Here is a 15,542-nt window from a genome sequence, read left to right on the forward strand (position 1 = left end):
GCCGCCGCCGCCCGCGCCTCACCCGGCCCTCCCCGCGCCGCGCCCCTAGCCCCAGTCCCAGCCGCCCCCGCCCCCGAGCCGCGCGCTCGCCTCCAGCGCGCCCCGCTCCTCGTCACCTGCCCCCGCCCCGAGCTTTACCTTGTAGGAGTCGGTGGCCAGGAGGATGTTGAACTCGGCTTCTGCCGCAGCATTCATCTCGGGCCGGAGGGCAGGGGCCGCGCGCCGCGAACTCCCCGGCGCGGCTGCGAGGAAGGAGAAAAATGGGCTTCACCGCGCTCCGTTGCTTAAGTCACCGCTCGGTCGGAGGAGGAGGGGGAGAGGAGGGGGAAACGGAGAGAGGGGAGGGGTCAGTGGAGGGCGGGCCCGGGAGCCGTGACGCGGCGCGGGTGACGGCGGCAGCTGCTCGCGTGCTCACAGTCTGGGAGCTCTGGAGGCCTCGCCACCTCGGTTCCCCCGCCCTCACCCCATCACCCTCGCGGGGCCGAGAAAGGGCGGGGCGCGGCCGCGCGTGCGCAGTGCGCAGGGGGCGGGGCGGGGAGGAGGACGTGAGGCACGCGCTCTTCCTCCGAGACGCCAGCCCCGGGAAGCTGGAGGTAGCGGGGCCGCCCCGGCGCGTGACCCGGGCGCTCGCCTGAGTTCGAGTTCCCGGCCCGGGCGCGGGAGGGCGGGGCCTGGAGGGGGCGTTCCCAGCCTCGGCCCTCCCAGAGGAGCCGGTTCGCCCGCCCCTCCTGGGACCTTCGGTCTTACCCAGTCCTGGCCGGTTTTCTGAGTCCTCCTGAAGTCACACCACCCGGCTGGAGAGCCAGGAGCCTCCTACTCCCCATCTCCCCGTCCACCACGCGCAGTTACTCACCTTTGTCTCCAGCCTGGATTAAGGATCCAGCCTTTCGCCTCCATCCCTCTTGTCCCTCCTGATCCTCCTGACCCTGTTTTTAAGATCCTAGGAGCTGCGGTGAGGAGTGAGGCTGAGGGGCCCCTTTCATCTGACGCAGCGACTCCGCTTTCCTCCGGCGGCTCTGTCTATGGCTGAGCTCTTTGATCCTTTGAGGGATGGTTTGACTTTCCCCGAGCAAAGAGCCTGCGTTGAATAGCGGGGATGGAATTCAGTCCTCACAGACAATGAGGGGACAAGACCTAATTGAACCGAGTATTGCCGGGAAGGAAAAGGCAACCGGCCAAGCCTTTGACAGGGTGCGAAACTGACTTTTATCATCGTTATAGTCTTTAAATCCTGGAAAACGAGTTGGCAACCCCCAAATAAAGAAGTGTAATGACGTCGGATGACTTCACCCAAATACAGACCATTCCAAGAAAGACTTGCGCAGTTCTCATGCATGGTTGCGTTTTTGCATAAAACGAAGATTCCCTTTGTCCGCATGTTTAATAGCTTAAAATAAAATGAGGTTTTATCGGATACAAGTAGCCAGGAAAAAGTGATACAGTGAAAACGATTACAGGATCTTTGTAGACTTGTCTTTCAAGTTATTAGAAGTCTCATTCTATCTGGGGGCAGTGATGGTGATTGTGGTAGTGGAACTTGTGAATTGAAATTCATCTCGGAACGGGAGGCACCGCTGAGGCTTCTAATAAAGACACTTCAGTCTACACTGTGTCTTGAAGTCAGTATCTATTTTTGACAATCACGTCCATCTACACGTAGATACAATACAGGGCAAAGATCATGGAAGTGGAAGGTATCCCCAGGCACTCACCAATGTAGTAAATAGGAATACACTTAGAATTATTTTCAGCAACGAGGTTTGAAACAAGAGGGCTTATTTATTTATTGGTTGATCTTCCCTGTGTTTTACTGGGGAAAATTATTTGTACACGCATTTAAACAAATTATTATTTTGAGACAGAGTCTCGCTCTCTCGCTCAGGCTGGAGTGCAGTGGCGCGATCTCAGCTCACTGCAAGCTCTGCCTCCCGGGTTCACACCATGCTCCTGCTTCAGCTTCCCGAGTAGCTAGGTCTACAGGCGCCCGCCACCACACCCGATCAATGTTTTGTATTTTTGGTAGAGATGGGATTTCACCCTGTTAGCCAGGATGGTCTTGATTTCCTGACCTCATGATCCTCCCGCCTCAGCCTCCCAAAGTGCTGAGATTACAGATTTGAGCCACCGCGCCCAGCCTAAACAAATTATTTTTTAATATATGATTTTGGGAGGTCTTTTTATATTACTTGAAGGAGTACAATTCAAAGAAGGAAAAGATCATTTTCGTCCTTAATTTGGTGTTTCTTCCTTCATTTAAAATTTATATAACCTACTTTACTTATAGTACAAATTCTTATTTGTTTAGCTTCCTGGAATTCATGTATCTATAAATGACCACTGTTCTATGCTGCTTTATAGAGAAAAGAAAGTAGGATTTCTGATTATAATGTGGGCTTTGTTTATAGTAGTATTTTTTTCAAGATGCAAAATTTGATCTTGCAATCTTTGAGTTGAATTTGCAGTTTTAAAATAAAAAGGTCTTGGCTGGGCACGGTGGCTCATGCCTGTAATCCCAGCACTTTGGGAGGCGGAGGCGGGTGGATCACGAGGTCAGGAGATTGAGACCATCCTGGCTAACATGGTGAAACCCAGTATCTACTAAAAATACAAAAAATCAGCTGGGTGTGGTGGCGGGCGCCTGTAGTCCCAGCTACCCGGGAGGCTGAGGCCAGAGAATGGCGTGAACTCGGGAGGTGCAGCTTTAAGTGAGCCAAGATCGCGCGACTGCATTCCAGCCTGGGGTGACAGAGTGAGACTCTGTCTCAAAAAATACTACTACTACTACTACTACTAATAAAATATCTTATATCTGTGGAAATAAAAAATATTATTGTATTGACATTGCTTGTTAAATTAAGGAGTGAGGCCTGCACACGTATTAGTAATATGATTCCTCACAGTAGTCTACAGAGGAAAAAAATGACAATGAAGTCATGTTACCAATAGGACAATCATCATTTGCCTGAGATAGAAATAGGCACATTCTCTATGTAACTACATGCTTAAGCTGGACCAATTCAGAATTAATTGGGGTTTAGAACTATGAAATTATCACTGAAAACAGAGCCAAGATTTCATTTTGAAATGGCCTCTCCTGAAAGACAATTTAACAGCTAGCATTTAAGATTGGATGTGGTGGCTCACGCCTGTAATCCCAGCACTTTGGGAGACTGAGACAGGCCAATCGCTTGAGCCCAGGATTTCGAGACCAGCCTGGGCAACATAGTGAAAACCCGTCTCCACAAAAAATACAAAAATTAGCTGGGCGTGGTGGCGTGTGCCTTTAGTCTCAGCTTCTCTGAAAGGAGGCTGAGGTGGGAGGATTGCCCGAGCCCGGGGAGGTTGTAGCATGTAAAGGACCTGAGAAACTGTTTTTCATAGGTCACAACAACACGACTCTCAAAACAACATGCACTCTCCTAACCAGCAATGCTGAGTCGATCATCTATCTGATGTGAAACTGTCTTCAAATCTCACACAGGACGTCTATCGGAATCTATGTTTGCTGCATGGCAAGTCTCGATTTTCCCGTCTCTATTAGTTTTGTTTTTGTTTTCTGTTAAATTCAAGTATACATTTTTCTAATTCCAACCAAATTCAATGGGAAATAAAGAAAAGCAAAAATGAAAGGTTTAAATTCACCTTTAAAAGTAAGGTAAATGTGCACATTATGATGCTACATGTGGGGATTCAGATGTCATCATGACTTACAAATTTTGCTAATGGCCACTTATGTAAGATTCGCTAGCCCAAATCAGTGACTGAGAGAATAAGACCGTTTGAAGTATATAGACATGTCAAGAGCTTTGAAATCAGTGTTTTCTTAAATGAGGTCTGCTTATCACTGATGTACATAAAATACCTATCAGTGGTACTAAGATACATGTTTTTGTCTTTAATAATTATGTATTTATCTTAAATGAGTTTTGTTTTGTTTGCTTTTTGAGATGGAGTCTCACTTTATCACCCAAGCTGGAGTGCTGTGGCATGATCTCGGCTCACAGCAACCTCTACTTTCCAGGTTCAAGCAATTCTTGTGCCTCAGCCTCTTGAGTAGCTGGGACTACAGGCACGCACCACTATGCTTGGCTAACTTTTATACTTTTAGTAGAGAAGGGGTTTCAGCATGTTGACCAGGCTGGTCTTGAACTCTGGACCTCAAGTGGTCCGCTCACCTTGGCCTCCCAAAACGCTGGGATTACAGGCATGAGCCACTGCCTCTAGCCTCTAATGAGAATTTAAACATGTAACTAGCACATAAAACCTGATTTTTTGTGGGAGGGGTATTATTACTTAGGATGAAGCTGAAGGAGGTGGGCACTCAGACTGGTGAACTTTACTATTTCTTTTCCTTACACTTCCCTAGCCTATATGCTGTTTTCACATCCTCCATATAAGACTGGTTTTCTTGAGGAAGCTGAACATGAAAGGCTATATATTGTCTGATTCCATTTTTCTGAAGTTCTGGAAAGGGCAAAGGTATAATGAAAGAGAGCAGATCAGTGGTTGTCTGAGACTGGGATTATGAGAAGCAGAATGACTGCAAAGAGGTCTGAGGAAATTTTTGGGGTGATGAGAATGATATATGTGGTTATACAACTGTATGCATTTGTCAAAAGTCATTGAATTCTGAGCTTAAAATTGGTGAATAGCATATACATTAGATCTTAATAAAACTGAACTAAAAAGAGACTGATTTTCTTGTAATCATTTTAAATATTTTCCCCTCTTCTCCCATTTTGTTTCCTCTGTTTCCATTCTCATCTTCTGTTGTTACCATGTTGCTTTACATGATAGGGGATGAGCGCCATTTTTGCCCTCCTCCAAGGAAGGATAGTTCTTGAAGTTGCTGAATGTTTTCAGATGCCAAAAGGAGTCTGAAAAATCCTGCTATTGAGTAGGAAGCAGAAAAGGGAACAATCTCAATATGACTCAATTCAAGACGAATGTATGAACACCTAGTATACAGACAGTACCATACAAAGAAGCACTGGAGGACTTTAAAAAGAAACGTTATATTTTCATCAGCTCTTTTTTCCAAGCAAGTGTGAAATGACTGGGGTCTGGAGTGGGGAGGGGGAGACACAACAGTATAGGTAGTTAATTCATTATTCCCAGGAAACTCAGCATTTGAGTCAATCAATATAAAGCTGCACATGGACATAACACATGACTACAGGCACAGTGTCTCAGGAGCAATTAAGACCTGAATAATCATAAACCAGTCCCTACCCAGTTTCCACACCCTGGACTCTTCTAGATCAAGAACTGCCCCACCTGTGAAACCTTAAACTGCAGCAGTGCATTTCTTGATCAGTTCATCCTGCCTTTCTAGGTCATTCACTCCCCTCCCAATACACCTCAACTTAGCTCCCAAGACCTTTGTCTCTTGCTCAGCATTTGCCCACATGACTTTCCTTCCTTTCTTATTGCCTAGCCAGACCCTATTCCTTCATATTGTCAACATCATCTCTGGCTCCTGTGCCTCCTAGCCCTCCGGCCCCCCACATCCTTACCTTTTTTGCTCTTAGAGTATCCGGGAGACTGAGCACTGATAGGGAACATAGCCATGAGGTTGCCAACCATAGTGACACATGTAATGCTGACAGGCAATCCATTTATTTCCCCCATTCAGCTTTCCTTCTCTTTTTGTTTAGTGGTGATTTGAAATATTTACCTCTCTCCTCAAACTCCTTACCTTCAAACAACTTTCTCTCAGCAGATGATGTAGTCCCCTATGCCAGTAAGAAAAACCAAGGCCATCAGGTGGAAATTCTCTAAACTGTAATATCTACAAGACCAAAGGTCTGTCTTATCTAGAGGTCTATGAGAAAAGTGTAGCACCAGGCACAAAGTAGGAGCTTACTCAATATTTATTGAATGAATGAAGGAGCAACTTTTTCACCAGCAAAAACAGGATGGCCCAGTAGTAGATTATATTGTTTGCCCACAGTCAAAGCCCCTATCTACTGGGTTGTTCTCCATATTCATAGGCCCTCTCTATGTCCCTGTTCTGGTGAACTCAGACATGAACGTGGGAGTTGCTCCCACATGAAATGTGTACTGAGATGGTGTGTTTCCCTTCCCAGCAGCAGCTTTAAGAGCTTGTGCATGGTTTGGCATTCTCTCTTTTCCTTCTGCTGTCAAGACTGCAGTATTCCGGATAGGAGCCGATACTCTCACTTAAATCCTGAAATGTGGACAACATGGAATCAAGTCAGAGCCAACCAGTTCTGGACATGGGTATGAGGGAGAAAGAAATCTTTTCTGTTGTAAGCCACAGAGATTGTGGGATTGTTGCCACAGTATGACCTGGTTAACCTTGACAGGTACAGGGCTCCACACACACTGTTTTCTTTCTTCTCCTGACTTAGGAAGTGAAGTGTTCCTCCTTTTGCCCCAGGTTAATCTCCCCAACCCCCACCAGTCTCGTTGGGTCCCTTAACTCAGTTGTCACTTCTCTCTTCTGAACTTTCAAGCACTCCCTTTCTGTTGACTTCTCCTTAGCACATAGACATATTTGAATATCTCCCATCTTAGCAAAGCCAAATGAATAATCAAACTCTTCTTAGACACCACTTCCTTTTCCAGTTATCACAACTTCTATTTTTCCAAAAAAGAGGTTTCCACCTCCCATCTGTACTTTCTTTTCTTACCTATTTTCTTAGTCTATGTGGCTGTGGCACTGACACTTTGGCCACACAAGTGAAATAGCCAGGTGAGGGGGCGTCCCTGGAGAAACTCCAACCAGCCTACTCACTGAGGTGGAGCCTTGGGAAGTTTACATCCTTTGCAGTGGGGAGACTCTGACCTTGCGAGAGTCCCGGTTTCCCACTTTTCTTCCTTTTCACCCAATAAAACCCTGTCTTACTCACCATTCAAATGGTCTGATAGCCTGAATTTTCATGGCTGCTAGACAAAGAATGCCGTCTTTGCTGAACTAAGGAAAAGTCCTGCAATGCAAGCTAGCAGACCCAATGGTTATATTTTGCAGATATTGACTAGTAACACCAGGAAAAAAAATAGCTTGTTGTCTTTGCCTCTTCTAACCATTATTCCCATTTTTTTCCTCTGAAACCAGGGTAAGAGAGCATTATCTCCAAAGGAAAGCTGAACCTACTATTACTTCACGATAGTACAGCATAGAGCTTGGCTGTAGGTTCCAGGAGAAATCACTGTTACCTACCTCAAAATTTACACACACAATGTGGAGTCCTAGGCCTAGGCCTAGGCCATGCACCTCTTTCTTTCCAGATGGTTCATCTATAACATCTGTCAATCAGAGGGTAGGGGACTTTGTGTATCCCATATTTGTCTGGGATGTTAATCATATTAGACTGTCCTGGGGCCACGTATCAGTCCCAAAATACTTTTCTCTATTATTCATAGAATGTCGGGGGGCTCCTCATGCAAAGAAGGATGCCTGTGGCCTGCTCTGAAATTCGGAATTTTGGAGTTAGACACATGGACTGGATTCTCCACAGATACGTTACACTATAAGTTGCATGTAAGGAAATTGATCTGCTCTTCAAATTTATTTAAACTCAGTAAGAATGAACATGGCACTATCCTAAAAACTGACAGCATGTGTGTACATACTGTTTAATTAAAACAACCCAACGTAATTAAAGCCCCTGGCTCTTGCCAAGGGTTTTTAAATGTTCTCTTCTGCTCAACTGCACCTATGATGCTATAGACACATAATCATCACTCTAGATTTTCTTTTGTTTCCCCAGGTCGTAACAACTTTGTGGAACAATTTGTTTAACAAACACAATGGTTTAGGACTTAAAGTCCTCTCTTTCCCTTCCAAATTATCCCAGCCCCTCTGATACAGTTTGGATTTGTGTCTCTGCCCAAATTTCATGTTGAATTGTAATCCCCAGTGTCGGAGGAGGGGCCTGGTGGGAGGTGATTGGATCATGGGGGTGGATTTTCCCCTTGCTGTTCTCGTGATAGTGAGTGAATTCTCACAAGATCTGGTTGTTTAAAAGTGTGCACTGCCTCCTCTCTTCTCTCTCCCTCCTGCTCCAGTCACATAAGACCTGCCTACTTCCCTTTTGACTTCTGCCATGATGCTAAGTCTCCTGAGGCCTCCACAGCTGTATTTCCTGTACAATCTACAGAACCATGAGCCAATTAAAGCTTTTATTTATAAATCATCAGTCTCAAGTAGTTCTTTATAGCAGTGTGAGACTGGACTAATACACCCTCCCTTCTCACTATCTCTAAGACAGGGGTTCCCAATCTCTGAACTGTGGATTGGTACCCATCAGTGGCCTATTAGGGACCCTGTGGCAGGTGTACCCTAGGAGGTAAGCAGTAGGTAAACAAGCACTACTGCCTGAGCTCCGCCTCCTGTCAGATCAGCTGCATTAGATTCACTTAGGAGCATGACCCCTATTGTGAACTGTGCATGCAGAGGGTCTAGGAGGCATGCAGCTTATGAGAATCTAATGCCTGATGATCTGAGGTGGAACAGTTTCATCCTGAAACCATCTAACCCTCCACCCCCACCCCATCCTGCCCACTGTGGAAAAATTGCCTTCCACAAAACCAGTCCCTCGTGCCAAAAAGGTTGGGGGCTGCTGCTCTGAGACTCATTTCAATGCATTGATTGCTTTTCGATCTGGGGGTCATTCTCATGCTGTTTATTCTGATGCAGGGTGGCCTCTTCTAGCCTGACTGCCATCCTTCTGCAGCCACAGTTCCTACAGCTGTGCTCATCTGGTAGTTTCATGCTTTGTAAATTGTAGTGCTGGGTAAGGCTCTTAGTCCATCAGTGATTGTCGCTCTTAAACACATTTCAAAAGTATTCTGGTTTTCATGCTTTTCTCACCTCAGATACTTAGGACAACTTTCCAAGAATTTACCTAGAGGATATTTGAATGGTAGCAACCTGTTTTAATAAAAAGGTCCCTCCTCACTTTTCTGATATGATACTTTTGGTTGTGAGTAACACAATAGCTCATTAAAAGTGGCTGAAGGAATAGGGATTTAATTTCCTCCATGACAGGAAGTCTTGAGGTAGGCTTTTCTAGGGTGGGGTCAGTAACTCAAAAATATCAGGATTCTTGGCTCTTTCCCATTTTTTTCCTTTTGTTATCCTCAATGTACTGAAGATTTGTCCGTGTGTGGTCACAAGATGCCTACCATAGCTCTAAGCATCATGGCTCACACAAAAACACAGAAGCAAGAAGGGAAAGTGGTGTTTTGTTTCGTGTACATCTCTCTCTTTTTATTAGGTGTGAAAAACTTTCCCAGAAGCCTCTAGCATATTTCCCTTGGGCCCTACTGGACAGTATTGGATATACACCCATGCTGTATCTGCAAGGGCAGCTGAACAGGGAGAAAGCTGGCATATTTAGTCTCTATGATGGGAGGAAAGCTCTGCCAGAAAGGAAGAAGGGAGTTAGGAATGGCCATTGTGTGAGCAACATCAATGACTACCACATCACTGCCAACTAGGATCCCAGGTGCCTTGGGTGTCTCCTGTCTCAGAGTGAATTCTATGTCTAAATAAAGGAACCTACCCCAACACTTGGCCTCTCATGTCTCCTTTGTTAGGAAGCAATAATCTCACCTTTCCAGACAGTTCCACCATTCGCAAAGACCTCTTAATAATTTCTTCCCACAGCCTAAGGCAGTCTTCATGCAAATAGAACTCCTAGTGACTTTCCTGGTACTCCAGAATCAACCTGAGCAGGATATGTAGATTAATATCCTACTTCTTTATTCTTCTGTCCTCCCATCCCCCCACCCAATTTTTGCTAATTTAAAGCAACAGAAAGCCATGTTTACTCCTTACGTAGGCTCAGAAAAAATGTGTATGGGCTAGCAAAAATGTTTGTACTTTTTTCCAGGGTGATCATTGATATCTCTGAGGAGTAACAACAAGATGACTTACTCTCAAATACACTTATTGACCTAATCTCATTTCTTTATAACCTTACATCATGTGCTCATTATATCATTATACAGAATCTAAAACAGTATCAGCTCTCATATTGTCAATAACTGTTGTTAGGTACAATCTAAATCCTTTTTAACATATCCTGACTAGATTTTCAAAACTTAATGTTGGTGAAACCCTGTCTCTACTAAAAATACCAAAAAAATTAGCTGGGTGTGGTAGCATGCACCTGTAGTCCCAGCTACTCGGGAGGCTGAGGCAGGAGAATCACTTGAACCTGGGAGGCAGAGGTTGCAGTGAGCCGAGATTGCGCCACTGCACTCCAGCCTGGCGACAGAGCGAGATTGTGTCTCAAGAAACAAACAAACAAAAAAAACTTAATGTGAACTCTTTTTGTCATTACTACCATCTGAAAGCATTTATTAGGCATCTAATTCCATGTGGTACTATCCTGGCTGGTACATAAAATAAAGCAATGCAACAAATTTTGCGTGGGAGTTTAACATCAAATGTACACAGAGTAATTAATAGACTTAAAAACTCACAATTATCAACTGACAAAGAGGGAGGGCAAGCTCAGGCTGGTCTCAAAGTGGTGGCACATCTCGGAAAGGGCTTTATGCAATTTCATTAATATCTCTTGAGCACTTACTATGCTCAAGACCCTGTTGGGCCTATAGAGATTGATGTGATAAAAATCTCTGTCTTCTAGGGGCAAATAATCTTATAGGGAAACATACATTGCCCAAGAATACGTTTTCCTCCTTCTAAAGGACAGTTTCTGTCCCCTCAGGTATACTTTAGCCTTGCTCTGCTGAAATCTTACCTTGAACCATTGCTCACTTTGTCACTTCTAGCAGCCTATGATACACAGGCTGTATTTTCCTTTGAGGTCGTGATGCTATGTTTGCAAGGGCCTTCTGGCAGGGAAAGATGGGACAGGCTTTGCTTCTTTTAAGGCCATATCGTTCCTTAGATCACATTCCCCCTCATAAATTATGGATTAATATGCAGTTATACTTAGTTGGCTGTCACAAAACCCAAAAATACAGTGGCTTCAGTAACATTTAATTTACTTTGAGAATAAGCAGTGCAAGAATGGCATAACGGTTCAGGAATCTATGCTCTGTCTTTTTCCTGTGCCATTCTGAACTCCAGGCCTTCATGCTGTGGTCTAAGTTGGCTGCTCCAAACTTTGCATGAATATGGCTGCTGTGTGCAGCATAGAATATACCAGGTAAGGGAGAAAGCATGGAAATGAGTCAAGTCATCATTGTAGCCTGTGTGAGAGAGGATGATGGCTTAGACTAAGATGATAGATGTGGAAAGAGAAAGAAATGGGCAGATCTAAGATATCTGGAAGTAGCACCAACAGGATTTGTTGAGACATAAGATGTGTGTGGGACCATGAGGGGAGATTCATGAGGGTTGTGCAGAGGGAAGAATGCAATCGATGATGACTTTTAGGTTCTGGCTTTAACTACTGGGTGATTCCATTAAATGAGTTGTGGGAAAGGAGAGATTTAGGGGATCAAATCAAGTGTTCAACGTAGGCAATTATGAGAATACCTGCTTGCCTACTGAATTTTTTACTATTATCTGGATTTCTCCTTCCTATGTCCTAATGCCTAAATGGGTACTCAATCCCAAAGGCTTCCATAATTAGGAATAAATCTGTGCCCCTTTCCATTCTTCAGATTTGTTGCTGGAATTTCCTGGCTATATGTTTTCAGACCAGAGTCTGTAGCTCTCAATTTCCCCAGCTGCATTCTGCATGGTGCTGGGTTCCCATTTCCCTCTCTCTTCCTGACCCTGTGTTTCTGCAGTCATAGGATGCCTTGGGACCAAGTCAACACAAGTCAAGCTTTTGGGAATGGACTAATGATTTTTTCAAATGAAAGAAGATCTTGGAAATTTTTGTCTTGTGTAATTTTCTTTCTTTCTTTTTTTGGTGTTGTCCATTCATTGGGTATAGGCAAATTAAATAAATACATTTTTAGAAAATGGCCAAAGAGTGAATAAATGTTAATAAGTTGGGTATTTATTATTGATAATTTACTATTTTGATAATAAATATCTACTGCAAATGAAGGCAGAAGCAAAAGGGAAGCTACTGTGTTCTTTATATAAAAAAATATATTAAGGGCATCTTCATGGCCTTAGAGCATGCAGATATAGTTCTATCAGGTTGCTCAAAGCTCATCAAGACTGAGAAATGCTAACTAAACTGGCAAGCAACTGATTGGTCTTTTTGAGGGAAAATTTAAGAAATTGTAATGTAGACCAGGTGCAGTGGCTCACGCCTGTAATCCCAGCACTTTGGCAGGCTGAGGCAAGTGGATCATGAGGTCAGGAGAGCGAGACCATCCTGGCCAACATGGTGAAACCCTGTCTCTACGAAAATACAAAAAACTAGCCAGGCATGGTGGTGCATGCCTGTAATCTAGTTACTCGGGAGGCTGAGGCAGGGGAATCACTTGAACCCGAGAGGCGAAGATTGCAGTGAGCCGAGATTGCGCCATTGCACTCCAGCTGGTGGCAAGAGTGAAACTCTATCTCCAAAGAAAAAAAAAAAAAAAAAGAAATTGTAATGTAAAATTAACCTGACTCGACAATGAGATCCTGTTATCTGTACTGAAGGTATCCTCTGAAAACCAGTTTACATATCAATAATCTGCTTGATAGGTGCAGAATAAGATGTAATATAGAGTGTTAAATGTCCTCAAAAGATATGTTTATTAACCCTTGTAAGTCTGGAAAACTAGCTTTCTTTATTCCAGGGATATTTCTGTCAAGGTTAGCACTGTTGAGCAGTGGTTTGTAGTTTTCTTTGAAGAGGTCCTTCACATCCCTTGTAAGTTGTATTCCTAGGTATTTTATTCTCTTTGTAGCAATTTTGAATAGGAGTCCAGTACGATTTGGCTGTTTGTCTACTATTGCTGTATAGGAATGCCTGTGATTTTTGCACATTGATTTTGTGTCCTGAGACTTTGCTGAANGTATAGGAATGCCTGTGATTTTTGCACATTGATTTTGTGTCCTGAGACTTTGCTGAAGTTGCTTATCACCTTAAGGAGATTTTGGGCTGAGACAATGGGGTTTTCTAAATATACAATCATGTCATCTGCAAACAGAGACAATTTGACTTCCTCTCTTCCTATTTGAATACCCTTTATTTCATTCCTTGCCTGATTGCTCTGGCCAGAACTTCTAATACTATGTTGAATAGGAGTGGTGAGAGAGGGCATCCTTGCCTTGTGCTGGTTTTCAAAGGGAATGCTTCCAGTTTTTGCCCATTCAGTATGATATTGGCTGTGGGTTTGTCCTAAATAGCTCTAATTATTTTGAGATACATTCATTGATACCCAGTTTATTAAGAGTTTTTAGCATGAAGGGCTGTTGAATTTTGTTGAATGCCTTTTCTGCATCTATTGAGATAATCATGTGGTTTTTGTCATTGGTGTTGTTTATGTGATGGATTACATTTATTGATTTGTGTATGTTGAACCAGCCTTGCATCCCAGGGATGAAGCAAACTTGATTGTTGTGGATAAGCTTTTTGACGTGCTACTGGATTCAGTTTGCCCATATTTTATTGAAGATTTTCACATCTATGTTCGTCAGGGATATTGGCCTGAAATTTTCTTTTTGTGTGTGTGTCTCTGCCAGGTTTTGGTATCAGGATGATGCTGGCCTCATAAAATGAGTTAGGGAGGATTCCCTCTTTTTCTATTGATTGGAATAGTGTCGGAAGGAATGGTACCAGCTCCTCTTTGTACCTCTGGTAGAATTCAGCTGTGATCCCATCTGGTCCTGGGCTTTGGTTGGTTGGTAGGCTATTAATTACTGCATCAATTTCAGAACTTGTTATTCGTCTATTCAGGGATTTGAATTCTTCCTGGTTTAGACTTGGGAGGGTATATGTGTCCAGGAATTTATCCATTTCTTCTAGGTTTTGTAATTTATTTGTGTAGAGGTGTTTCTAGTATTCTCTGATGGTAGTTTGTATTTCTGTGGGATCAGTGGTGATATCCCCTTTATCATTTTTTATTGTGCCTATTTGATTCTTCTCTCTTTTCTTATTAGTCTGGGCAGCAGTGTATCTATTTTGTTAATCTTTTCAAAAAACCAAGTCCTGGATTCATTGATGTTTTGAAGGGTTTTTCGTATCTCTGTCTCCCTTAGTTCTGCTCTGATCTTAGTTATTTCTTGTCTTCCTCTAGGTTTTTAATTTGTTTGCTCTTGCTTCCTTAGTTATTTTAATTGTGATGTTAGGGTGTTGATTTTAGATCTTTCCCCCTTTCTCCTGTGGGCATTTAGTGCCATAAATTTCCCTTAAAACACTGCTTTAGCTGTGTCTCAGAGATTCTGATACATTGTGTCTTTATTCTCATTGGTTTCAAAGAACTTATTGATTTTGTTATTTCGGCAGTAGTCATTCAGGAGCAGGTTGTTCAGTTTGCATGTAGTGGTGATATTTTGAGCGAGTTTCTTAATCCTGAGTTCTAATTTGGTTGCACTGTGGCCTGAGAGACTGTTATGATTTCTGTTCTTTTGTATTTGTTGAGGAGTGTTTTACTTCTAATTATGAGGTCAATTTTAGAATAAATGCAATGTGGTGTTGAGAAGAATGTATATTATGTAGATTTGGGGTGGAGAGTTCTGTAGATATCTATTAGGTCCACTTGGTCCAGAGCTGAGTTCAAATCCTGGATGTTCTTGTTAATTTTCTGTCTTGTTGATCTGTCTAATATTGACAGTGGGATGTTAATGTCTCCCACTATTATTGTCAGGGAGCCTAAGTCTCTTTGTAGGTCTTTAAGAACTTGCATTACTGGCTGGGCGTGGTGGCTCACACCTGTAATCCCAGCACGTTGGGAGGCCGAGGCAGGAGGATCACCTTAGGTTGGGAGTTCAAGACCAGCCTGACCAACGTGGAGAAACCCCGTCTCTAGTAAAAATACAAAATTAGCTGGGGTAGTGGCACGTATGCCTGTAATCGCAGCTACACAGGAGGCTGAGGCAGGAGAATCGCTTGAACTCGTGATAGGGAGGTTGTGGTCAACAGAGATCAAGCCATTGCACTCCAGCCTGGGCAATAAGAGCAAAATTCTGTCTCAAAAAAAAAGAACTTGCATTATGAATCTGGGTGTTCCTGTATTGGGTGCATATATATTTAGGATAATTAGCTCTTCTTGTTGCATTGATCCCTTTACCATTATGTAATGTCCTTCTTTGTGTTTTTTGATCTGTGTTGGTTTAAAGTCTGTTTCATCAGAGACTAGGATTGCAAACCCTGCTTTTTTTTTTTTTTCTTTACTTTCCATTTGCTTTTGGTAAATATTCCTCCACCTCTTTGTTTTGAGCCTATATATGTCTTTGCATGTGAGATGGGTCTCCTGAATACAGCACACTCATGGGTCTTGACTCTTAATCCAATTTCCAGTCTGTGTCTTTTAATTGCGGCATTTAGCCCATTTAAATTTAAGGTTAATATTGTTATTGTGGATTTGTTCCTGTCCTTATGATGCTAGCTGGTTATTTTGCCCATTAGTTGATGCAGTTTCTTCATAGTGTCGATGTTCTTTACCATCTGGTATGTTTTTGCAGTGGCTGGTACCAGTTGTTC

The 15,542-nt window shown here is 43.2% G+C and overlaps 1 protein-coding gene across 1 annotated transcript in view; it reads right to left on the reverse strand.

Annotated features, from left to right (window-relative positions):
• Positions 1-413, reverse strand: part of NAMPT (nicotinamide phosphoribosyltransferase) — a 40,564-nt gene extending 40,151 nt beyond the window's left edge. The window contains 1 exon segment of the mRNA XM_017874677.1: positions 139-413. Within this exon segment, the coding sequence (XP_017730166.1) occupies positions 139-195 (57 nt within the window). The 5' untranslated portion in view covers positions 196-413.
• Positions 414-15,542: the final 15,129 nt, after the last annotated feature.

The sequence above is a fragment of the Rhinopithecus bieti genome, unplaced genomic scaffold (assembly GCF_001698545.2).
Source record: "Rhinopithecus bieti isolate Rb0 unplaced genomic scaffold, ASM169854v2 scaffold_7414, whole genome shotgun sequence".
NCBI classification, from domain to species: Eukaryota; Metazoa; Chordata; class Mammalia; order Primates; family Cercopithecidae; genus Rhinopithecus; species Rhinopithecus bieti.